This window comes from Pyrus communis, chromosome 2 (genome assembly GCF_963583255.1).
Source record: "Pyrus communis chromosome 2, drPyrComm1.1, whole genome shotgun sequence".
NCBI classification, from domain to species: Eukaryota; Viridiplantae; Streptophyta; class Magnoliopsida; order Rosales; family Rosaceae; genus Pyrus; species Pyrus communis.
The window spans coordinates 29,024,851-29,049,635 of NC_084804.1; the positions used below are offsets into that span (position 1 = coordinate 29,024,851).

General features: G+C 36.9%; 3 protein-coding genes and 1 pseudogene across 9 annotated transcripts; 2 read left to right on the plus strand and 2 right to left on the minus strand.

The window, feature by feature from the left end:
• Positions 1-209: 209 nt before the first annotated feature.
• On the plus strand, positions 210-4,841 carry LOC137725010 (B-box zinc finger protein 19-like; annotated as a pseudogene).
• Positions 4,842-7,012: 2,171 nt separating this feature from the next.
• Positions 7,013-9,285, minus strand: LOC137726134 (fructose-bisphosphate aldolase 1, chloroplastic-like). Its single transcript, XM_068465012.1, has 6 exons — positions 9,011-9,285; positions 8,416-8,685; positions 8,185-8,294; positions 7,986-8,076; positions 7,569-7,838; positions 7,013-7,473 (listed from the first exon to the last, which is right to left on the minus strand). Exons 1-6 carry the CDS (start codon positions 9,182-9,184, stop codon positions 7,195-7,197), a joined length of 1,194 nt encoding a protein of 397 aa, XP_068321113.1. The 5' UTR covers positions 9,185-9,285; the 3' UTR covers positions 7,013-7,194.
• A 592-nt stretch (positions 9,286-9,877) lies between these two features.
• LOC137726133 (uncharacterized) lies at positions 9,878-11,954 on the minus strand. Of its 4 annotated transcripts, none has more exons than XM_068465009.1 (3): positions 11,798-11,954; positions 10,603-10,680; positions 9,878-10,509 (listed from the first exon to the last, which is right to left on the minus strand). In XM_068465009.1, the coding sequence occupies exons 1-3, from the start codon at positions 11,904-11,906 to the stop codon at positions 9,923-9,925; spliced, it is 774 nt and encodes a 257-aa protein (XP_068321110.1). In that variant the 5' UTR covers positions 11,907-11,954; the 3' UTR covers positions 9,878-9,922. The 4 variants fall into 4 exon arrangements, with proteins under 4 accessions (XP_068321110.1, XP_068321112.1, XP_068321109.1 ...); XM_068465011.1 differs by having other exon boundaries at positions 11,720-11,913; XM_068465008.1 differs by having other exon boundaries at positions 9,878-10,680.
• Positions 11,955-20,160: 8,206 nt separating this feature from the next.
• Positions 20,161-24,045, plus strand: LOC137725791 (zinc finger protein GIS2-like). Of its 4 annotated transcripts, none has more exons than XM_068464579.1 (4): positions 20,161-20,289; positions 21,542-21,749; positions 22,387-22,479; positions 23,277-24,045. In XM_068464579.1, exons 2-4 carry the CDS (start codon positions 21,628-21,630, stop codon positions 23,833-23,835), a joined length of 774 nt encoding a protein of 257 aa, XP_068320680.1. In that variant the 5' UTR covers positions 20,161-20,289; positions 21,542-21,627; the 3' UTR covers positions 23,836-24,045. The 4 variants fall into 4 exon arrangements, with proteins under 4 accessions (XP_068320680.1, XP_068320681.1, XP_068320683.1 ...); XM_068464580.1 differs by having other exon boundaries at positions 20,161-20,272; XM_068464582.1 differs by having other exon boundaries at positions 20,163-20,266.
• The last annotated feature ends 740 nt before the right edge of the window (positions 24,046-24,785 follow it).

Sequence of the window (24,785 nt, forward strand, 5' to 3'; positions counted from 1 at the left end):
TGAGTGGCACGGTATCTAATAATAATTTGGGGGCGGGTGTAAAGAGTGGCAGCCAAGGCGGAAAAGGTGCGGGTCTAATAATAATTTGGTGATCCAGTCAGTTAGTTGTTAGTTTGTATACTTACTTTTATTCTATTGTAGCATATCAACATAAATACTAGATGTTGACTACCAATTAAAAATGTTCAAGGTACATGATGCCGCTACCAATGACTAAGAATGGGACCATGAACTACCTATCAAAGCTTCTACACTTTGTTGGTTTGTATAGTGCAATTGAAGAATATGTTAAAGTCGGACACAATTTTCATATGAAGGCAACCATTTTGAAGAATATGTTAACAACCGAGCACTGTAGCACTTTGGACAGTGATAGCAAGATGATAATTGAACAATATGAAAAAGATCAAAGGTGCTTTGTATTTGGTGACATCAAAAAGGTGTTGATTGCTGGTATATGTGGCAATCCTAATGAGAGGAAATATTTGGAATACGTACCACCAAAAGAGAGAACGAAGAAAACAACATTCATGTCTAGCTATTTCTCATATGTGGTTGACCGTGTTACTAAGACTAGAATTGAGGCATCCATAAAACTGCAGTTGCACAAAGATCAAATGAAGAGCGTGCAGACTTTGAAAGTTTGGTGTGTCTTTATTTCTATAACACGCTCTTGTTGTGCAAAAGTTCTACCCAAATTTCGTGGAAAATAGTGGGTATATGTGAGAACTTGATTCAAATTCAAACATATAATTGGGCAATGGCGATGACTGAGTGTTTGAACAAATCGCTGGTACACATTAATAAACCACATTTAGTAACAGGTTGTGTTTCGGCTTTGTTGGTAAGTAGAGAGTTTGATTAAAATGTATTTGTAAGATTGCTCTGTTAAGAATATACGTCGAATTTATGCTATTTTATTTCTATTATCGATAGAGAATCTAAGCCACGCTGAGTTGTGACAAGAGGCTAGTATTTACTCAAATGAGGAAAAAATGCTAGAGAAATGTAAAGAAAAAGGCTACCGTAAAAATGGATATTAAATGGTAGTTCATCAAGATAAATCTTTGTATATGTAGTGAAATATACCTGGTTACTTTTTTTTTTTTTAATTTGGTCGTTATAGGTATTCAAGAACTTCACAAAACATTGCCTTAGCAACTAGAGTTTTGTGCATGACTAATACTATGTATTTACAAGTGATGAGCATTTTGTACTGCCAGTTGATAAGTTACTATATAAATACTTGAGGTTTGCAAATTTAGAGTGTACCATGAGTTTGGTACGTTAATTAATATTATATTGACGCATAATGGTTGTTTAGTTCATGTAGTAATTTTAATTTAGAATTTAACACACATTTGGTACGTAAAGTTTTTATTTTGAAACGTACTCATTTGATGAAACATTATATAGTGTGCGTTTGAAATGTAACAATTATTTGATATGTCTTTGTACATTATGTCAATGAGTAATGATCATTCGGTATTACACTATTACCTAACTAGTATGTTAATTCATGTTATGTTGACACATAATGATCGTATGGTGTGAAGTCTAGACTTTTCGGTTTGACTTTCCTTGTCAACATTGTAATTGTATCTCATGCTCAATCTAGCTTTAGGCTTTTCTCTATTTATGGGTTGTGTTCACTGGGAAGAAATGTTCAAGGATGTGGCGCATTTATGTTCAAAAGGTTTGTTCATGCATGTGCATTTCACGTCTTCATTCATGCTTCATTTTGACTAGCTTAGTTGTTTAGTCAAGCTTGCACGCAGATTTCTAGCAAGTTGGGCATGCAAATTGGGACATGCTCACATGAACTAACTGACAACTTTTTGCCGGTTACTAGCTTTTAGCCATGGATTTGCCCAGATTGCTTTGTGGTGTGACACGTGTTCCTTGTCCTTGCTAGCTGAAATGAAACGTCCATTTTGCATATAATTTTGGCTAGGTTTTCACTTCTTCCTTGGGGTTTTCATAATATATTGTTTAGAGAGAAAAGTTAGAGAGAGAAAGCATTTATGCTTCCACTTTCTTTTTCCTCCTCATTTATGAAACCTTAATTGCAAAACCTTATTTCATGCATTAAACACCCAATCATTGAAGAATAGGGTTGCATTATTTTTGTGGTTTTGCATTAAATTTGTGGTCAAATGTTCCTAGTTTCAAATCTTCAAAATAGAATTCTCGTTAGGTTCTTCCTTCAACAGTTTGATTGGACATTAGGAATTACTTACTTAAATGAAGTTAATCTTCAGTTGAGAATGTATTAAAGATAGGATTTGGGTAATTAATACCTATCTTTAATGCTTTGACTTTTCCTTACCAAGGGCAGGTGAGTTATGGGCAGTCGTATTCAGCTGCATGGACCTTCAGAGGTGTGAGCTGCGCGTGGGAGTATCTGAGGAGTTTGCCCATTTAATGAGGACAGTCTTGTCTTTCTTGAGCAAAAATCCACGCGCCGCCTCTAGAATTTTGGGAATTATTTTAGGCTCCACATCTACTGCTTCTTCTCCTCTTGGTTTTATAAGCAGATAGCCAACCATCTTTTCTTCATTCCACCTCACATTTCCACTAGTCAATAATATTAAGTATAAAAGTTAGGTGATGAACCTACCATTCATGAATAAAACAATTTAATTTCAATAATATTAAATATAAAAGTTGATTTTCAAGTGGGTACTGCTTTTATATAGGGCATTCACACTGTTTTTACAACAAATATAAAATTTAATTTCAATGATTGGCTCTAAATCATGAAAAATAAATAAATAAACATGAAAACCACATGTCTACTTTCATTAATTGGTAGCGGAAGAATTTAATTTGAAGTGAAAATTGAAGGGTCGCCACCACAAGAATCATTTTCCATAAATAGTAATGAAATCAAAGAAAAAGAAAACACAAAAACCAAACTGTCATACACATCAACGTAACGTGTACAGAGTACCACCGGCCCACTACCTATATACAATGACTCGATTTTCTCCTCCCTCCCTCCCTCACCCCCTTTGTCTTTTGCCTGTCTCCGAGGAAACCAGAAAAACAATGGCTTTCTGCAGGAGGAAGGACGGATGAGTATATGAGAAGAAGTGGGCATACAGTATACGAACGCTTTGTGATGTGTGCGAGAGCGCCGCTGCCATCCTTTTCTGTGCCGCCGACGAGGCCGCCCTTTGCCGTTCCTGTGACGAGAAGGTTCTTCATTTCTTGTTTCCCTTTGCTTTTATTTATGCAAACATTGACTTTTAGTTATATGATCCTTCCAATGATTTTAGCACTAACATTTGCAAGTTTTTGGGAAATTGAATTTTGTGGGTCTGTTTTCTGATTGTTAATCTTGATTTTGATTATTGCAAGCTAAGTCACAGGTGGTTGTTTTTTTTTAGTACAAACAATACTCTACATTAAGGAGGGGGGAGGTTTAACCCCGGACGTAGTGGGTTGAAGAGGAAGGCCTAACCACTAGGGCAATCCACCACTTCTGCTATATTGGTGCCGGACAAATCATAAGAATGATTGCTTACTGCTTGAACTTGTCTGACGAGTATACGAGGTTTTGTATCAAACTATGAGTACCCAGATGATGTGGAAGTCATACTATACAATTTGGAATTGTGAAAGTGAGATTGGTAAATTTAATCAACAGTTCACATTAGTGATGAATTTTGAGATGTTTGGTTAGAGAAGTGATTGGCGATGGGTTGCTATCTGAATGTAGTGTGGTTCGAAAATCATGTGTTATACACAAGTCTGACGTTTGCTTCTTAATTTTGAAGTCTTTCTGCCATTTATGTGTATGGAAATCATGACTACCGAAGATGTTTGAATTCTTAGTCTTTTCTTTGCTTTGCATAGCTCTCCTGTCAAATTGTAGTAGAAGCATGATTTTGTTCGTCTGTGTTGGAATTGCAGGTCCATCTGTGTAATAAACTTGCCAATAGACATGTACGGGTTGGGCTAGCCACACCCAGTGATGTTCCTTGCTGTGATATTTGCGAAAATGCACCTGGTATGCTAGACTTCACTGCTTTAAACTTTTAGTTTTTGTGAGCTATGTTAAACTTAAGTAGAAGAAATTTCAAGACTTATTTTCCCTTGGAAAACATACATGTAGCGTTCTTTTACTGTGAGGTAGATGGTAGTTCTCTTTGCCTGCAGTGCGATATGATTGTACATGTCGGTGGGAAAAGAACCCATGGGAGGTATCTCCTCTTCAGGCAGAGAGTTGAGGTTTGTGTCTTTCTACTGGAAGTTCGGGTTAAGGTTATATATATAGGCCTCCAGGGATTAATTTCTTTTCTCTCTTGGGGCGTTTCTCCATAGTTTTCAGGGAATAAGCTTGGCCGAGGACTTCAACCACTTGACCAAAAGAAGGTACGAAGGGACGAAAATCAGCTGCCCGATGTAAAACCAAAAGAGGGTGAACATAATCACAATATCTCTCCAATTGCAGTCCTAGACAACAATATTGACGGTGACTACAAGATAGACAATACATTGATTGATCTTAATACCAGGCCCCAAAGAATACGCGGGCAAGCTTCAAGTAACCAGGTAAAAATATATTTCCCCATGTTGATTTTACTATCCGGTTGGGTTCTTTAATAAGGCATTCTTGTCTTCTTATTAACAAGGCATTCTTTGTCTTCTAAACATGCAGTTTGAATGTTGTGAACTCTAGTTCTGTTCCTTTAATTATTTGCAATTATAAGCATTTTGACTAATCAAAACAACATTTATCTTGCCTTCATATTTAGGAACAGGGTGTGGGTGTTCTAAATGGCGTGAATGACGAATCTGTAAGTGTCGTTCCAGTTTGATCCTTCAAAAAATAGCCTGAAAAGGGAGAAAGGTACAATTTGCGTATCATATTATCCTCATCCATTTGTTTTACGTTTTCAAGATCTTCTTGTATGAAGTTAAATTGCTGCTTATAGCTCAGGAAAATTCTCTAGCATTGATTTTGATGTGTTTAAATTCAGAAATGAAAAGGATTGTTCAAATCAATGGTTTGCAAGCACGTGCTTATGTAAAATACATGGGTATTTGCATTGGATTTTTGCTTTCAGAATGCTAGAAAATGAGTGAAACTTTTCTCATATTGGGTCACTAACAAGGAGGGATATTTGGATACCAGTCCCAAAGAACGTATTTGGTTTTCAGCAACTTTAATTGCTAGCAGAAAACGATACAATTAAGACTTGCAAAGCCGCAATTTCTTCTTGGTAATGTATTTTTTTCCCCAAGAACTTGGATGATAAGTTTGAACTGAGAGATGGTTGACATTATAAGGAAATTGCACCTGTTGTACATTTGTGGGAAGGGCAGGGTTCCATTTAGTCAAATGACATAAAAAAAGTTACAAACTTTCTATAGTTTTCAAAGCAAGGTCACATAAGTTGGTGTATTATTTGAGTGGTGAGCCTTAACCCGTGTGCAGCTGTATACTTCACCGGGAAGATTCACATGACAAGATATGAATTATGCTATTCATGATGACGTAACATATACATAGATCATATGTTTGCTGTAAAAAAGTCAACTTAATAAGGGAACCCAAGGAGAAAGAAGAAAAATAAAATAAATTAGAGGGGAAAGGACTTTATATATATCTGACTGCTAGTAGTCTGGTGTGATATAGGAGAAATTTTCTGTAACACATAGGCTTTATGGCTGAATCATATGTCTCTATCTCTCATCGAATTACCCTTTTTGCGTGGATTTCTTTTCTTCATTTCAACTGTGATGTGAGCTCATGGCCTATCTTCGAACCGAAACTGAATATGAGCGGTCATCTTCTCCCTCCACTTTGCATTTTAGCATTACATTAAAGGTTTTCTAGAAATAAAGAGGTGGAGATTGTATTGGCTTCCCATTATACTGTGTACTCAATCGAAGAAAAGATAGTTGGGAGAAAGTTAATAACTCTGTTTATCAAATAACACATATATGCTGATATTTTTCGGTTCTTGTTTTGAAATGGGTCGAGTGTAGACATAAACAACTTGTTTAAGATCCCCAACTATTTGTATTTCTGTTTTCTGTCTGATCATGTTTTTGATCTAATGAGATTATCTTTGTTCTTTGTCATCGTTGTCCAATAAATTTACAAACCCTTCTCTTCCTCTACATTGTGGCTGCAGATGTTCTAGACAAACTACCGTTGCAGAATCTTGGTTGACGACTTATGCACTTGTATTCTTATTTGTACCTTTCTTCCGCTTTCTTTGGATCAGCATCAGTCTGTCACGTTCCTCGTGCACAGTAGATTAGATGAAACTCTTTAACTGTGTATTATCACAAGCAATGTGTTTAGCTTGAAGGAGAGAAAAGTAAGAGTCATTTGTACAGTTTGTTCAAAGTTAAGTTACCGAAATACAATGCCGCTGTTGACATTCGTCTTACTTGCACTTCGATGACATTTTTATCAAATATTAGAAAGGAAATGTGAACTGGTTTCAATTGAATTTTTATGCTTCCCCAAAAACTCATGTGATTTGGCTTTTAAATGAGAACTTAATCAGGATTACTTATATAGTTTATGTGTATGCATAAAGGCGATCCAAGGAGGGAGAAAACTTTTCCTATACCCGTTGCATGAAATGGGGGTCTAATGTTCTCTACATCAGGTGCTACTCATATAACCATGAATGTGGAACACCCGTTTCGTACAACATTTTCAAGAAACAGTAGTTGAAGACATCCCTGAGAAACACATGGTGGGGATGTATTAATGTAGTCTACTGATTCGAACTCGGGTCATCTTGATAGATTTTGATGTAGTCTAATGATTCGAACCATGTTATCAGATTGAGAGAAATCGCTGAAACATTTCCAAGTTTTTTCCAGACAAATAGCTATATGCTTCGAAGGATCAAGCTGACGGATTTCCGAAAAATTTATGCCTGAAAGTAGCAAAATTTTCGGGGTTCAGGTTAACTTATGAACCGAAGATGCAAACTTCAAGCATGAAAATATCTGATTGAATAACTACCGGCCAACTAACTCATCATCAAGAAGCTTATTAAGTTGCTGAAAAGTACATAAAATGTTCATCAACAAAAATAGTCTTTCATGGTTATAAGGCATTACACACATAAGAGATCCATGTCTCCTTCCTCCATTAACATCAACAACATCACCATCTGCTATTTGTTCTTCATCATCTACAGCGTCGGTTCAAATTACTTAGTACACATAGCCCTTGACGAACAATTCCTTCTTTGCCTCCTCGGACTCTCCTTCTCCAGTGTACTTGCCAAGCTGTGCGAGTGAGTTGGCCTTGGCACGGATGAGCAGAGCATCCTGAGCTGCCTTCACGTTCTCGGGTCTGCCTCCCCATATCTTCAAACAGGTGTTTTGGAGAGCTCTGGCGTAGGAGAACGACACGTGCCATGGGTTTGGCGATTGGTTCATCGCGTTCAAGTTCAGGGTTGCCTCGACCTCAGATTGTCCACCAGACAAAAACTGCGCAACAAACACAATTTCATCATCAGTACATGATATATTCTCGTCACAAAAAAGAAAAAAAACAATTAGTATCAAGTTTTTCGAACACTTGCCATGATCCCGGGCACAGCTGGGGGGATTCTCCTGTGGAGGAGCTTGAGGGTGTAGTCCGCAACCTGTTGAGGGGTGGCTCTTTCCTTGGCCTCTGCACCAGGAGTAACCATACTTGGCTTGAGGAGGATACCCTCGAACAAGACATTGTTCTCGGCTAGGTAGAAGAAAACCTCGGCCCACACCTTCAAGGCGACTTCGAAAGTCCTTTCAATGGTGTGTTCACCGTCAAGCAAGATCTCTGGCTCAACAATTGGGACCAAACCACTGTCCTAAAGAATCAAGAAGCAAGCACTTTCTCAATCAAAAAACACATCCTAACTAGAGACAAAACAAACCCCTGCGGTCTAAGTAGCAACTTAATAGCAATTAGTCAATCAAATATGAAATCAACTTGCATAGCATATCAGTTCTCTTACTTGTGCAATGGAAGCGTAGCGAGCGAGACCCCATGCTGCTTCCTTTACTGCAAGAGCTGATGGGCCATTGGGGATGCTCACAACGGTACGCCTAGTTCATCAAGTTGGTAATTACGTTACATTTTACTGTCATCAATCTAGCTTATGGAGCTAGAATTAGTTGCCAAAATAACATGGGGAATTCAGATTTGATCCGTACCATTTGGCGAAACGAGCTCCCTGCTGGTAGTAGGCAGCTGTGCGAGAGGCAAGACCATCAAGACCTTGGCACCAGGACTCATCGTTGGAACCAGTTAGGGGCACCAAACCCTGTTTTTGTCATAATCAGAACATGCAGCTACCATAATTTTATGTACAAATACTATGCTTACAGAAGAGTATGCTTGCAGCTTGCTTTGGTATGTAAATTTTTGCATTTCAGTCAGCTGACCTTGTCGACTTTAATCCCGGGGACGATGCCTTGCTCAACGAGCACATCAACGATCTTCTTTCCATCAACAGTGGATTGGTAGAGAGTCTCCTCAAAGAGAATGGCACCTGAAACGTACTGGCCAAGGCCAGGGGCGCTCACAAGGAGGGTACGGTAGGCTTGGCGGTTGGCCTCAGTGTTCTCTAGCCCGATTGAGGCAAGACGCTTGCCACAGGTTGCATTGGACTCATCCATGGCCAAGATTCCACGGCCTGGGGATGCAACAGTTTTCTGTACCGACAACCAAACCCACACCTCATCAAATTCAAACCTCAACAGGCAAAGGTGCAAGTTAAAGATAACTAAACGGTTTAGGATGTTATGTTATCAAACTGTCAACTTGTTCCACATGTTCAAACAAGAATCAACCTTATCAGTAGTTCAGATTAATGGTCCATAGTAAGAAACATGTTCAATTACTATAACAAGATAGCAATTCAAGTAACATTTTCAGAGTTTCTCGCGTAAAAAATATACTTCGAGAGCGTATATTTTCGAGAGAGCATAAGTAAATAGTTCAAGTCATATATGGTAACTAAAACGTTGTAAAACTTACAGCAGTCTTAACAAGCTCATCAGCATAGGAACCGGCACGAATGGTTAGACCGGTTGGGGCAGTGGGTAGGCATCTGACGACCGAGGAGGCGGAAGGCTGGCGGAGGGTCTGGCCCTTCACCCACTCAGACTTGTCGAGAACCGGAGAAGACTTGAGGAAAGATGCAGAAGCCATCGTTAGCTGTAAAGAGTAGCAGCCTTGTGAGAGAGAACAAGTGTAAAATAATCTTATCTCCTCCGGTAAAGCTCTCTTGCCCTTTGCCACACATGCACTCGCTCTCTATATTTATAACTGTCTTGTGTACAACAAAGATGTCTAATTTGAGGCTGGTGTGCTCCGGCCAATCCCGCCGCACCATGTGGATGATAACCTGCTGACTTGGCTGGCTGCGTACGTGGTTCAGGCATGGGGGTTTTTTCTCACCTTGGAAGAAAAAGACAAATGCATGACGCTCACAATGTGAAACGTCCAAAACAGACTTGTGTCAAGATATTCCTCTCCAAATGGGGAAGTAAATATGAGGTTGTTATGATCTCTCTTGCTTTGTTTCCCCCTTTCTTACTGACCAACGGCTATGGTTCAACGTTAAGGTTCGACGAGACGGAAAACCACGTGGACGGTACATAGCATCACAGGTCAGCTTCTACGACCGTGCTGGTGATTTTTCACGCCACATAAACCACGGCGATAGGTTGGTTCAATCTAATGGCTCTCACTAAGTAGCAGATTCATGGTTGAATACAATGCTCTTGCCTCCAGAAAACCTTTCGGTACGATGTTGAACATAACATAAGAAGAATTCAACAAATAAATGAGACATGCGAAATTGTGAAACAACAGGAAGTCGATTATTCACACCGCAACAAATAATGAAATTAAAGCAGAATTCTATTATTCTAATATATAAGATGTTTAACTAGAGTTGAGATCCAAAGATAGATCTGCAATCCCAGAAACTAGATCATCAACCGAATCTACTTTCATACTTTTCCATACATCAGAATCATCAAAAGTTGATGGGACCGGTTGAGGCAAACTTTCTTCGAGGGCCTTGTTCAACTGCCTTACCAGGTCGTCTTCCTCCACAGGAAGATCCAAATCCCAAACCCTGAAAATATCCCTAGTTGAAGGCTCCATCTCAGATAATGAAGAGCTGATATCGACTCCTAACTCGAGGTTTTCCGTCATTCTTGGGTCATCTTTGTATCCTGGCAAAAATGGATTTCCCGTAAAAGTTGATGACTGCAAATTATTCGAATCCTCATCGGTTGGCATGTCATCATCATCATCATTATCATCATCATCTTCATCACTTCTTTCTGCTTCTTCACCAATACTAAGAACAGCATTTCGGATTCTTCTTCGGAGTTGTTTTGTTTCTGCCCGCTCACGAGATGCAAGTATCACAATGTCAGTTCCCCCGGTTAAACCATCAGTTACAAGTGAAGAAGAGCTGAGTGATTCAGGCGGCTGAGAACCAAGGATTTCTTGTAAGGCACCTTTCAGAGAGTCCCAGTTGTCATCAAAAACATCAAATTCGTTAATCAGGAACGAATCAACCCAAGCATTATCCTCTGGAGAAAGTACCTCACCATTTTTAATAGACTCTAGGGAATCCATGATAAGAGACTGAATAGTGCCTTCCATCACTTCATCTCCAACATCCATGGCTACAAATTTAAGGGAAACAGTAAGTAGAAGCAAGTACAAGCCATGCTTTTTGCAAATACAAAACAATTTATGCTGACATGTGATTGTGATTAAATTCTGTCAGTATACACGTTCAGTTAAATGTTCACATACAAATTTCGTGTTCGTTTTCCATTCTGACATGAAAACTTAGAGCAAAATAAAAATCCCAAAAAAAAAATGTAAACGCTTCTTGCACAAAAAGTTGAATGACCAAAAAAAAAAAAAAAAAAACCTAGCTTCCAATCATTTCAGATGAAGTCAGTTGGTTAGACATCATTGGAGACAGCCTTTTCAAAACATACCCATCAAACCTAACATGGCTTCATTCATGATATTCACATATTCATGTAATACCAAAAGAAAATACAAGCAATATAACAGACATGGAAGTTCATACTAATACAGGAAACAGATTATGGAAACAACTAATTAACAACAAATACATTAGAATGGTAGCGAACTCGGGTTCTTTAACCACATCAGTGACTTCGTCTGTTCTGTTTCTATTATCTGAATCCATTTTTGTTGTTGTAATGATGCAACATAACAAGCCAAACAGGGAGAGGAATGGAGTTTCAAACATTAGAAGCTAAATTCCTGAGAATTCAACTTGGAGTAAACATTTTCCAACTAATCATTTACTATGTATAGCAATAGTGTCTAACTGTAGCAGTGAAACACATTAATTATCCAAGTGATTAAACTCCATAATGTTCCAAAATTTCCTTTTATCTCATAAGTTTCACCTATAATGCTCTGTTTCGGAAGAAACCGAGATGAAGGTTTTTCAAACATATCAACGAAACCACTCACCCTTGTCAAAGCACCAAAGCAAAACACTCACAAATAGACAATTGATACACATGAGGATTTTGCTATACATCATTTTCTGCTTTACATTTCACATTAAAAAGTAAATTTCAAATATTTATGCACTTTATTAAAATGAAATAAAATAGCAAAAATAAACATAAACCCTAAACCTAATCAGATTAAAAAAATAAAGAAACCCTAAACCTTGGGAAGGGGACTCGCAGTAATGGAAGATGAATTAACGACGACGATGGAGTAAGCTTCAGGGCTTGAGGAGCGTACCTTGTGCCATTGAGAACCCTAATTTGGAGAAGCAGTTATGGATTAGGGAGAAGAAAAGACGAAGACTTTGGAAGGAAGAAGACGACCCAAGAAACGAATAATGATTCATACGGTTTACGAGTCTATCGGCTACGGTTTCATTCCCTGAAATTTCAAAAAGTCATTTGAATTTAAAATATTTATTTTTTGTCAAATATGAATTTGAACTACATTATTACTAGTTTATTATGAGACTAAGCTCATCATTTTTCTTTGGGATAGATAATATCGTTTATTAAAAAAATATTTATGTATGTCGTATTACAGTATAGTGGTATTCTTCTTCACTTGTATTACAAGTGAGAAGTCTTAGAGCAACTCCTCCGTTGCTTATTACCTTGGGGATAGACAACCCAATTCACTTCATTTCCCCCTACCCCACAAAACACTTCAATCCACTGGGGCAATTGCGCCCAGGGATGCAAAAGTCAGGCAACAATTGCCTGTCCCAGCGCCATATCTACGTGAGGCAACCAAAATTTAAACTATTAAAAAAATTATTAAAGCAAACTAATAAAAGATATAAAAAATTATAATTTTTTTTCCATAAATACCTAACCATGTTTTTTTACTGTATATTACATTTCAATATTTTCAAATACTTTTAATAAATCTTTTATTATTATCTAAAATTAAAAATAAAGTTATCTTTTATTATTTTATAAAATAAAAAATATTAATATTTTAATACAATTACCTAGGCTATTCAATTTATGAGTAGAGATGCATTTGGACAGTTATTGTTCACTGAAGGCAGTTATTGGGTTGTCTATTGCCTAGGAGACCTTACTAAGTGCTCTTAGGTTTGATTCTCGTTAAATGTGATTGAACCACATTATTGGTAGTTCATTGTGAGGTCACACCCACTCTCTTTCTCTTAGTAAAGATAATTGGCTCGTTTGGATGTGCTTTTAAAATAATTGAAAACATTTTTACTAGTTATGTGCTTCTTTCAGGAAGCATTTTAAATGCTTTTTGAATATTTACTTGAATTTTTACTAAAAATTAGTTCTAAAAATATTTTTAACAAAAACGCTTTCAATTATTTTAAAAACATATTCAAACAAACTCAATATGTTTGTTCAAAGAAAAAATCTTTGTAGAGGTCGATGCGGTTCGGCGTCTGATCCAGCCTCATCAAGAAAATCGGGTTTGTTCGTTCAAGCTCGGGGTTTCCCTTTTTGTGCGATTGGGAAATTAAGTAGAGGAAATTAAATCAATTTGACTCGTAATTAGTTTAATTCAAGATTATAGCATATTTGATTATCGATTGTACGTGATATAGTATTTTTAATTTATATCTAAACTACCTATTAACAAAATTTTCTTTGTCAATTAAAAGGGAGAGGCCAATTTCATTGATGCTGGCAGTGTTCCTAGAAACTCGTCGAGTGCAAGGATTTCTGGTTCTTGTGTTAATCTTGGTCGAGGTGAGATTCTATATGTTGAAGTTTGGGATGTTTATAATGGATTGCAACATGCATGGAATAATGGAATTTAAAAAATAATGGTAGAATCGGATTCTACTCTTGCGGTTCAATTGATTTCAAATGCAAAAGTAGATAATCACCCTCTAGAAAATTTAGTATTGAATTGTTGTGCATTTATGCATCAAAGTTGGTCTTATGAAATTCATCATATCTATCATGAATTTTTTTTTGTTGCTGATGATTTGGCTAGTTTAGGTTTGTCATGCAGTTTGGGTTTAGCATTTTTTAAGCAAGCTCTTCCTTCTTGTCATCGATTACCAGTTGCACATATAGTTGGGTCTCACAGCCTGTGATATTTTTATGTAATCTTCCTTTTCTTTTGAGCTTATGCCCCATTGTCAAGAAAAAAGGGTGCAAAACCAAATTAACCCTGTCACTAAAACTAAAAGAAAATTAACTAAAATAAAAGTTACGAGCTACGTAGTAAATTAAACACAAAAAAGTTTTACTATTTTTTTTTTCTTTTTCAAAGCCTCATAGCTAGGTAGCCATATTAGCTGCTTTTGTTTTCTCTTTCAAGTTTTTCTCATAATAAACCTTTAATGACGAAATAGTTATTTAGAAATAGTCGTTAAAGATATGAACAGTCTCTTCAGTGACGAAATAGGTATTAGTTATTTCAAGATGGTCATGCATGCTTCATATACCATCAAATTTCTTAGCGGTAAGCTCAGCCAAGAATGTTCCAGCAAGAGACATGTTAGCAGTTTCAGCCTAAGAAAGGTTAGTCTTTATGTTGCTCGCTATAGTCATTCACAGAAATAGCATGCACAATCTATTCGATCTCTCCCAGGCATTATAGAGAGATTTTTCCTCAGTGTTGCTTGTATCCGTAAGAACATCAGGTTTATCAATTCGCAGTGCTAAATCAAGGTCCAGGACACCAACGTGAAACTGAACTTGTTAACTCCAATATGAGAAATTTGTTCCATTGAGTGAGGGAATAGATGAAGCAAGCGAATGAAGAGAAACAAGCACTGACACTGCAATCCAAAAGTGCTCAAAATATTAGTGTTTTGCATACTAAGAAGCACGTGTAAAAACATTAACTGCATTATCGTATTCTCCTTTGGGCAGGGTAGATACTAAAAAAATACAAATAATCATCGATGGATAATACCTTATTGATAATTTGTACATCTCTAACTAGACTAGTTTCTTTTTCTTTGGATATCCAAACAAATACAAAAAAACGAAAAATATACAAATTCTCACCAGATTCATATCATTAATCCTATGAGCAATTAGTCCACCTTTGGGTGACCCTTAAGAACTTATGACTAATGAAAATCATATTACTCATGTACAAACCCTAATAAGGTTTTATTCGTTCATATGCATCATCATACCATGAGTAACTGATAATCATCATTTAATTCGAATCTATGTGATCTTTCTAGTTTGGCCACTTTGGCAACTAACAAACAATTTCATAATACGAATTACAAATTAAATGATCTTATTTAAATAAATAACTACAAAAAATTGAAAGCCATCATAAAGATTCCAAATTGCAGTGGCTAAAAATGCCAATATTAATTCATACAAAGAGGCAAACCAAAGATTATGAAACAGAAGAAATTTCGGCTTCAATATAATAAAATCCCACATCCTTGATCAGGCAATTTACAATATATAAAAAAGTCATTGGCAGTCACATCCCCGTCTGGGATGAATCACTTCCCGGACCCGCTCCACCATCGTAGCACAATATTGGCCGCTTTGGGCTTACCATTCCTTCACGGTTTTTGTTTTTGGGAACTCACGAGCAACTTCCCAGTGGGTCACCCATCATGGGATTGCTCTAGTCCCCTTCTCGCTTAACTTCGGAGTTCCTACGAAACCCGAAGCTAGTGAGCTCCCAAAAGGTCTCGTGCTAGGTAGGGATGGGAATATACATTTAAGGATCACTCCCCTGGATAATGTGGGATGTTACATTGGCAGTTCATAAGTTTCAGTCATGAATTATACAATTAGGTTATTTCAAAATCGCAAAGTGGATCGTAATTTATTTCAAAACGAAAACCCCATTCTCCATTCAAGCTGATTTCAATTATCATTCATCAAAACTGATAACATTAGGAAAACCATGAAAGTTCTTAACCGTGGCACTAATACCACATGTAAACTATAAATTAAATAAGCCATGATCATCGAACTTCATGATTTTTATATAATGCATTAAATGCAAGTGTACTTGGATTCATGATGGCAAACGCTATGAGATACCAATTGGTTTCAGTCAACAGCTAAGGAAATAGTTGTTCTCTCTCTTGCCTCTATTTGCACGTGCATATTAGATGGGTTTAGGGATGGGCAAATACTCATAGGTTATGGGTAACGCGGTTACCTGTAACGCGGTTACCTGTCTATTTAAATTTTACAGTTACGGTTATGGGTAACCGTTTAGATAATTAAATGATTATGGGTATAACCTTTACTCGTGAAATTTAAATGGATGACTATGCGTATTAACCGTTGTTATAAATGGGTACCCATTTATTTTAATATACATAAAAAATTAAAAAAACAAAAAAGCAAAACAAAAAACCTAAGCTAAATCACAACACCCACTTTCTATAGAAATTTCATATTGATTATAACATCCATTTCAATTATGACATCCAGGTGCTTATAACATCCAGTGATGCATATTGATTATAATATCCTCAATCTAAGATAATGAGTGCCTTAAGCTTTTAGAAGCTTTATTTTGTACTCATATGGATGTTATAATTGAAGACTTGCTTAGGTATAGAAGAAAAATATGTCGAAAATACATTAATTTTCTTTCCAATATGCTTGCTCAAGTAATGAGAGGTATTTTATTAGTAACAAATCAATTCTTAGCAAAGATATTATATTACCTTGATTGATAACAATTAAAAATATTGTTTGTGTTGCAATCATATTTTAAATAGGAATGTAATTGTGTAAATCCTAGTAGATCTAGGAATATCTCTTATATTCATATTAGGAGTTGATTACCTATTAAGAGTTGTAATCCTAAAAGGGTAAGGTTTTTACCTATCATAATACCATAAATAAAAGCACAATAGGGTGATACAACACACACCTCACAATTAAATCTCTCTCTTCCCTTTTGCTATTGCCGGCCCCCTCTCTCTCTCTAATCCCTTAGATTAGTTCAATCAAATAGGCCTACAATAGTTCATAAATTATTACTTCAATTATTGGAGTTGTATAAGGTTACGGTTCAAAAAACAAAAAACATGTAAATAGGAGAAAAAATGGGTAAATGGGTTAAAAAAGGGTTTTTATGACAAATGGCCCCTGAGATTGATTAAATTCATCATTTTGGTCCCTCACTTTCAAAATCAATCAATGTCGTCTCTGACATTCACTACCGCACATCAATTTGATCTTTCCGTTAAGATTTCATCAACTATTCTATTAGTTTGTATATGGAACCCACAAATGCAATAAAATGGTGACAAGTGGACTACAAAAAATAAGGGTTTTTATCGCAAATGGTCCTTGACATTGATCCAACTTCTCAGTTTGGTCCCTGAGTTTCAAAAATCGATAAATTTGGTCCCTGATTTCAATGTCGCACATCAATTTAATCTTTCCGTTAAAGTTTTGTCAATATTTTTTGTCCCACTAATCCAATCATATGGCACCACGTGGATAAACTATAAGAAACTCTTTTTTTTTTTTTTTTTTTTTTTTTTTTTTTAAGATTTAAAACTAATTAAAAGTAAAATAAGAAACTTAAAACTAAAACTAAAAGGAAAAAAAGTCATTGTCATCTTCGTCAGGGTATGTTCACAAATAAAAGGAAGGCACCATGATACCATTAAACTACTTGGCCTCTTGAACTCATTCCTCATTCTCTCTGGTTGATTGTAATCCTATCAAATTTGAATTGAATTTGGATTTGATTTTATCCAATTTAGATTGATTTTTTTTTCCAATTGGGGTTGTGGGATGCGAGAAAAATGTCAGAGCGGAATACTCGTCTGTTGGTTAACTTTAAAAAAAAAAAGTTTCTTATAATTCATCCACATGAAGCAATATGATTGGACTAGTGGGACCACATCAACACATAAACGAAAAATATCGATGAAATTTTAACGGAATGACTAAATTGATTTGCAGTAGTAAAAGTCAATGACCAAATTGATCAACTTTTGAAACTCAGGAACTAAAATGAGGAGTTGGATTGATGTTAGAAACCATTTGCAATAAAACCCTTATTTTGTGATCCACGTGTCACTATTTCATTGGATTAGTGGGTACCACATACAAACTAACATAATAGTTGATGAAATCTTAATGGAATGACCAAATTGATGTGGGGTAGTGAATGTCAAGGACGACATTGATTGATTTTAAAAGTGAGAGACCAAAATGATGAGTTTGATCAATCTCAATGACCATTTGTGATAAAAACCCGTTAAAAAATGGATAAACGGGTATACGGTTACGATTAAATGGGTCTACGGTCATGGGATATGGTTAACCATTTACAAACGGTTATGGGTATATGTATAATTGTTTAAGCAATTACCAACAAATAAACGATTATGCGGGTATGAGCATAAACGATTATAGGTAAATAATCGCGATTACACGGCCGCCATAATCATTGCCCATCCCTAGATGGGTCTATGCAATATATATAGAGAGGCAAAGAGAGGACCTATCTCCTTTGAAGCCCATAATCAATTATCATCCATCACAGTAATACGATAGGGAACAATTTCTCATAATTTGGCCCACAAGATTGTTTAGAAATAAAAATATATGTTACATGGACTGTACCATGTGGACCACTTTAGAATACTAAAATATTCTTACAATATATTGTTGTCGTGGACATATTCCATATGTCACTTAGTCATCTCTGATTCACTGTAAGTCAGCACTTCCGAAAGAAACGAAGAACTTCACTCAGTGACTCTACAACCGCCCTATGAACGATCATAATAAGGTAAGCTTGAAGATAAGTTTTACAATCAATTTAATAAAATATAAATTAACAATACAAAGGGGGTAATCAATCACATTATTAGATATATCCCCACAAAATATTTACTCACAAATAATGTCGATTTTTCGTCTGCAATTGCGTTTCCCAACCAACCACACACTTTCTCATAACCTGATAAAATTTAACTCATGCAGTCCGTAATTTTAGCTTTGTCGTTACCTCCAATCGACCAATCACTGAGCCCACCCTTTTCTCGCCATTAGCAAGTAGTATGCCACTCTACTTTCACAACTTTTCCAATTGTAAATCTCATACCACAACCAATCACATATATCAGATCTCCAATCTCTAAATCTCAAACCATAACCAAATGTAAAGCTCAGATCCCAAATCTCATATATCGAACCACATATATCAAATCTACATGTTCATCGAAATTTCTGAGTTTGAGTTTCTAAATCTCGATCAACTCTTGATTTGCAGAAAGCCAGCTTCTAGCCCTTGATTTGCTCATATCGTTTTTTGGCTTGACAAGTCTCCTTGTCCTTGTTGGCTGAAAACAAACAACTTCTTTTTGTTTAAAACCCCAACTAGGTTCCATTTTGCATTTGCTTGTCCAAATTATATTGTTGAGAAATAGAGTGCATTCAAAGCTCTTGAGCTCCTTTCTTCCTTATTTATGTAACCTAGCCGTCAAATCGTATTTCATGCATTATACTTCTAATCATTGAGAAATAGGTTTTTTTTGTTTTCATGGTCTAACTTTAAGTTTCAAATCTTCACTTAGAACTAATTTTTGTATTCTCGTTAATTTCTTCCTTCAATCTTTTTACTGGAGAAACTGACTTGTCATTTAAATCCACATTACATATCATCATCATCTACACACCACAATACATTGAACGTGTTGGTCTCGGTGCCACAAAAAGATGAGCTCAAGGAATGGAGCTGCCCTCTTGTGAAGACTGAAGATATCTCCATCTCATGCAAAATAAGGTTGCACAACGGTAAAGTTGTTTCGTAGATTAGATTTAGGAAATGAGCTTGATGTGGTACCTTGTATGAATCTTATTTGCTCTAGTGGATTGGACTCTATGGAGTCCTTGGTTTTTGAACCTAGAGGTGACTTTTTCTGGTCAAAACTTCTTGCATTCTTTCTAGTTAAACTTGTCAACATATCTAGTTTATTATCATATTTCATGCGTTATATGATCCATTAATTGATATATATTTGTGCTCAAGTTTGTACTCCATTATCATGAGATAAAAATTGTATTGTTATTGACTATGTTAACTTATAATGAACTAAGTTTATTCGTTGAACTTGTATTTGCTTAACTGACGAATCTATACTATTTGACTAGTTTTATTGACTAGTTAATCCATCATTTTTTAGTAAGCATGTGGAAAACCACGTGGAGTGAACCACCTATTTTGTTCTTTGGGTCACTCCCAGCTTCATGTCATTCCGGTTTCTGATGTTTCCAACATCATTATTTATGCCAATCCTTTGACTGACGACAAGTGATCTAGGCCGTCCAATTCTCGTAGCTTTCAAAGCTAAGAAGCACTGAAGAAAATGAAATTTTGGTCTCAACACTTGTTTTGAATTTTAGAAATTAAATTTAAGTTGATTTACCAAACTGGCACTTATGTTCTTTCCAAAATTTTCCAGAATATTCTAGGAAAAAAGGAATTAAAAATAAATATTAAAAAAAAAAAGAAAAAGGAAACCCAAAGTGAGAGAGTGGCCAGGCCGAAACATATATGGGTAATAAGGCCCAAGGAGAGTGACTTTAGCCCAACACTTGAGAATGGGCTTGGAGGCAGAATCACATAAAATCCAGTCGAGCCCCAACCAACAATCCCAAATCACAATCGAAGCTCTGCGGCTTTCCGTCTACGAATCGCGCTCTCTCTGTCTATCGCTCTCCGCAAATATCTTCACTTCGTTGCTGCCACACAAGTCACAGTAGCGCCACCGTCTGTGTAACTCTTTGGCTCAGGTTCCTTCTTCTCCTTCATTGCACTTTCCCTTGTTTACCATTTCTAGGGTTAGGGCTAATCTCGCTGTGTATGTATTCGTTGAATCGAATTAATTTAAATTACTTTGGTTAAATGTTTAATTTGAGTTGGATTTTCTTCTGCTGTAATTTTTCTCTTTCGTTTTGAATCGCTCAGACGATATTTTGTTGATGTTACACGTAATTGTAATTGTGTGAGAGTATCAATTGAATATGCATGCTCGGAAAGAGGGAATTGGTGGAACCAAACAATAGATGATTTGGCCGAGAGCTGGGCTAGGTTATGGAAAATTTTATGAACAATGACCCTAACTAAATTATTTTAGCAAGTATTGGGAACTTGTTTGTGTCGTTTCATTTATTCAGAAGTTTCTAAGTGAGGGCCACCGTAAGTTTGATACAAGGGTGGGAGTATGGAGTTGAAGAAATTCAAACAGTATCTTGGGTTGTAATTTGCAGAAGGTATTTTTTTCAAAAATGAAGGCTTTTATGGCTGGTGGATGAGAGAGGAAGTTACAACTTACAAGTAGTTTGAACACAGAACTTTTCTTCTCGAATACCGATAGGCAAAGAAAGATAGCTTAAGTGTGCACTATCATATATTGATTGTATATTTAGGATCATGCGGATAAGTAATGCTAACGTTATTTTTGTACATATCTATGTTTTACAAAGAAAATTTGTTCTTCCGGGGAGATTCTAAACCCCCAATGCTAAATGTTGTTTTGTTTGAAAGGGGAATTTTTCATAGAACTTTTAAGCTCTCTTGATTTCTACTTGTAATAAAGTCTAGATGATGGCTTCTGATTAGAAAAGGGTTAGAATAGTAATGGCTGCAGATTTTTTCAGTGGAAATATGTTGCCAGCTTGCTGATTTTCCTTGTGCTTCTCTTCGAAAGGCCTTGAAGTTTAGGGAATGTCTGACTGTTGATGATCATTCTGTTTAGATGGTCTCAAGAAGTTGGAGTTTAGGGAATGTCTGACTGTTGATGTAGTTTGATGTTTGATGGGATTGCTTGATTATTAGCTAAGGATGCATGACTTTCTTTTGAAGGATGTGGTTGAGGAACCAGGTATTTAGTATCTGGGTTCTGAGTGTTGCAGTAAATAATTTTCTGTACTTTGTTGGGATTTGGTGTTTTCTATTATGAAGGGAAAGTAGTTGGTTTGGTTTTGACTCATGGATAAGATCTTGGGTGTGGTTGTAATGTGGATGTGGTTGTGATGTGGACAGGGAGGAGGCAACGGCTGTTTGGTGTTGGTTGTGGTGGTGTTTATCATTCAATCAGTGAAACTAGGTCTTAATAAGAATTAATTAACATGAGTTCAGACAGCAGGAGCCGGAGCAGGAGCAGGAGCCCTTCAGATCGGAAGATCCGTTCTGATCGTTTTTCCTACCGTGATGCACCTTACAGGAGAGATGGAGGACGTCGGGGTTTCAGGTTTTATGGCCTTTGACTATTTTTCTTTTCTTCCCGTCTTTATATATTTGGGGTAAGGAGAAAGTAATCTTCCAACATGTCTTCATTGGAGATGGTCTCGAATGTTACGATTAACCATATTTGTTGAGTGAGACCTCTACTTGAATATGCCTGTGAAGACCTTATGAAGTTGATATATGATAATTTTGCCTCTGGATAATAATTTTCTTTGCTTTGTTGTACATTATTTGGAGCTTTGTAAGTTGTCAATTACAAGTGCCAAATCATATTGATTGATTAATGACACACTTTAGTGTAAGTCATTTTGCTTGTAGACAGACTGCCAGTGGTGCACAAAGGTTGTATACATTGTACTTTTTGTTTTGTCAGATAAATTTAGCTCAGTACATGTGGCAACTCCTTCACTTTTTTTGCAATTTGTTAGAAAATTTTGAAACCTTCAGAGTGCATACTCTCGTTTTTGAATTTTTTGGGTTTGAATGTTTCTTTCTGTGGTTGTGGCTCTGATTCTTCTTGATGATAAGTCAAAATCATGGAGTTAATTTAATAAGCGACTTTCATTTAACTAGTTATGTTTTGAAATTTGGAATGCTGTTATATTCTGCCGAGAACTAAATGCATCATTATTTTTTGCCAGCCGAGACAATCTGTGCAAGAACTGCAAACGGCCAGGCCATTTTGCTAGAGAATGCCCCAATGTTGCAATTTGTCATAATTGTGGTCTTCCTGGGTACGGAAACTTATTCTGCCTCATAACGTCATGATGTTGCATGATTATTTTTTATCTCCATTGTTCATTACAGTGTTTCTATTTTACTATTAAAGGTAACTGTTTATCAAAATACGGTCTTTTTTTTTTGTTTTTGGACCTTTGCTTTTTGGGAGAGGGTTTCAAGGTTTTAAGGTTCCAGAATTTCTAGAGTTAAAATCCAATGTGACGTTAGAATTTAGCTAGTTAATACTATAGTCTAGGGATACATGTCCTGAGTATGTATATTTTTCTTTTAACGCATCTACATCCCTCTTCTGTCTATACCTGAAGTGCATCCCTCTTCTGTCTATACCTGAAGTGCATCCCTCTTCTGTCTATTACCTGAACTGCATCCCTCTTCTGTCTATGCCTGAACTGCTTTGCAGCAAGACAAATGTTACTGCTTCATCTACCGAGCAGTCCATTTCCATCAGAGTTACTCCAATAATTTAAAACTGATGTTTCTATCTCTCTTTTTCTGTTAAAATTTTATTTTCACCTTCGTAATAAAAAACAGTTTGTGTTCTTAGTAATAACAGCATCTTCTCCTCTGAGTCTTCAATGATTAAACCACTATTGCCACCATTCAGAACTGTCACTAAACTGATGTTATAACCATTTTGAGATAACCAGAGCGACCACTTTATAAGGTTACGTAGTTTCTTATTCACGGAATCATGGACCTGCGCCCTGCAGATATTTTTTTTGTTTGCTGTTTATTTCAAAAATGGAAAGTGGGTTTCATTTCTAATTATGTGATTCGAATATTCTACTAGGCACATTGCTTCAGAGTGTACAACAAAGTCACTATGTTGGAACTGCCGGGAACCTGGTCACATGGCCGGTAACTGCCCAAATGAAGGCATCTGCCACACTTGTAGTAAGACTGGACATCGCGCCCGAGACTGCACAGCTCCCCCAATGCCACCTGGGGACTTGAGGTTGTGCAACAACTGCTACAAGCAGGGTCATATTGCAGCTGACTGCACAAATGATAAGGCATGTAACAACTGTAGGAAGACGGGTCACCTGGCACGTGATTGCCCAAACGAACCCATCTGCAACTTATGCAATGTATCGGGGCATGTGGCGAGACAGTGCCCCAGAGCCAATGTTTTGGGAGAGCGGGGAGGTGGAGGAGGTGTAGGTGGTGGAATGGGGGGACGCGGAGGCAGTTACCGTGACGTTGTATGTAGGAACTGCCAGCAACTTGGCCACATGAGCAGGGATTGCATGGGCCCCCTGATGATCTGTCACAACTGTGGGGGACGAGGACACTTGGCATACGAGTGCCCTTCGGGAAGATTCATGGATCGCTACCCCAGGAGGTACTGAGAGGTGGCAGAGTGCCCTCCGGCATTTACCTTTCGTCTCGAGCAAGCATTTCTTGTTTAGGTTTTAGATTGAAGGTTGAAACTTTAAACAGTATGAGGAGTTGAATTGAGATTTTATTTTAGAAGATTATTTTTGAATTTTTGGCAATTACTGCAAATATAACTGTATGTAATTACGTTTTATGTTGTGATGCCTGCGTATTTTTGTTTTCCTCTCGTTAGTACAGTAATTTGTTGTTCTTTTTCTGGTCAATAAGTGCCGTGCCAGCCCCCAAATTGGAGGGACCGGACTGGATTTGTCGGAAAATGAAACGGGGTGGGGTTAATTCTAATTTTTTAACAACATAACCGGACTAACCCGTGCTTGAAATGAGCCGGTTTCTACAGGTCCGCGAAGCCATTTTTATTTTTTTTAGCCAACTACTGTTTTAACCATGATGTTTTTTATACCAGTGATACCAGGCTGTCAGAGTTCGAACAGAACTTCAGGTCTAGGATTACAAAACCCTTGCCCCCAAATTATATTATTAACATTAAACTCCTGAAATTGTAAGCAAATAAGCTCAAAAAATAAAATGGAAAGTAGCAGAAAAACAAGGAAAATCTAAATTCCATTTCATCCATAAACAGAAACGAGAACACCACCAAAAAGGAAAAAACATCTTACCACGATGATGAGCATTTTTGGACGACCTCGAGCTTCGGCGGCATGGAATGGTAGAGAACAGAGCTTAGCTATCGAGTGAGGCGAGAGATAGAAGGGGGGCTAGACCTGGCATGTCGTGTCTTTCATGTTCAGTCGTTTGCTTGACCTACTTAATATGTTAATGAGTCGTATCGTATAACATCCATTAAAATGACAAAATTGTCATTTGGGACGACTTAGATTTCACCAGGAAAGACGACTGCAGGTCTTCTGTGGTGGTCGGTTCACCAGAAAACGATGAAGAA

Excerpts from the sequence above, each read along its gene's own strand:
- LOC137725791 (XM_068464579.1), top strand. The coding sequence starts at position 21,628 with ATGAGTTCAGACAGCAGGAGCCGGAGCAGGAGCAGGAGCCCTTCAGAT. Across the intron at positions 21,750-22,386 it reads GGAGGACGTCGGGGTTTCAG|CCGAGACAATCTGTGCAAGA; the intron begins GTTTTATGGCCT and ends ATTTTTTGCCAG. Across the intron at positions 22,480-23,276 it reads CATAATTGTGGTCTTCCTGG|GCACATTGCTTCAGAGTGTA; the intron begins GTACGGAAACTT and ends ATATTCTACTAG.
- LOC137726134 (XM_068465012.1), bottom strand. The coding sequence starts at position 9,184 with ATGGCTTCTGCATCTTTCCTCAAGTCTTCTCCGGTTCTCGACAAGTCT. Across the intron at positions 8,295-8,415 it reads CCGGGATTAAAGTCGACAAG|GGTTTGGTGCCCCTAACTGG; the intron begins GTCAGCTGACTG and ends TGACAAAAACAG. Across the intron at positions 7,474-7,568 it reads CAGCTGTGCCCGGGATCATG|TTTTTGTCTGGTGGACAATC; the intron begins GCAAGTGTTCGA and ends TTTGTTGCGCAG.
- LOC137726133 (XM_068465008.1), bottom strand. The coding sequence starts at position 11,906 with ATGAATCATTATTCGTTTCTTGGGTCGTCTTCTTCCTTCCAAAGTCTT. Across the intron at positions 10,681-11,797 it reads AGGGTTCTCAATGGCACAAG|CCATGGATGTTGGAGATGAA; the intron begins GTACGCTCCTCA and ends TTAAATTTGTAG.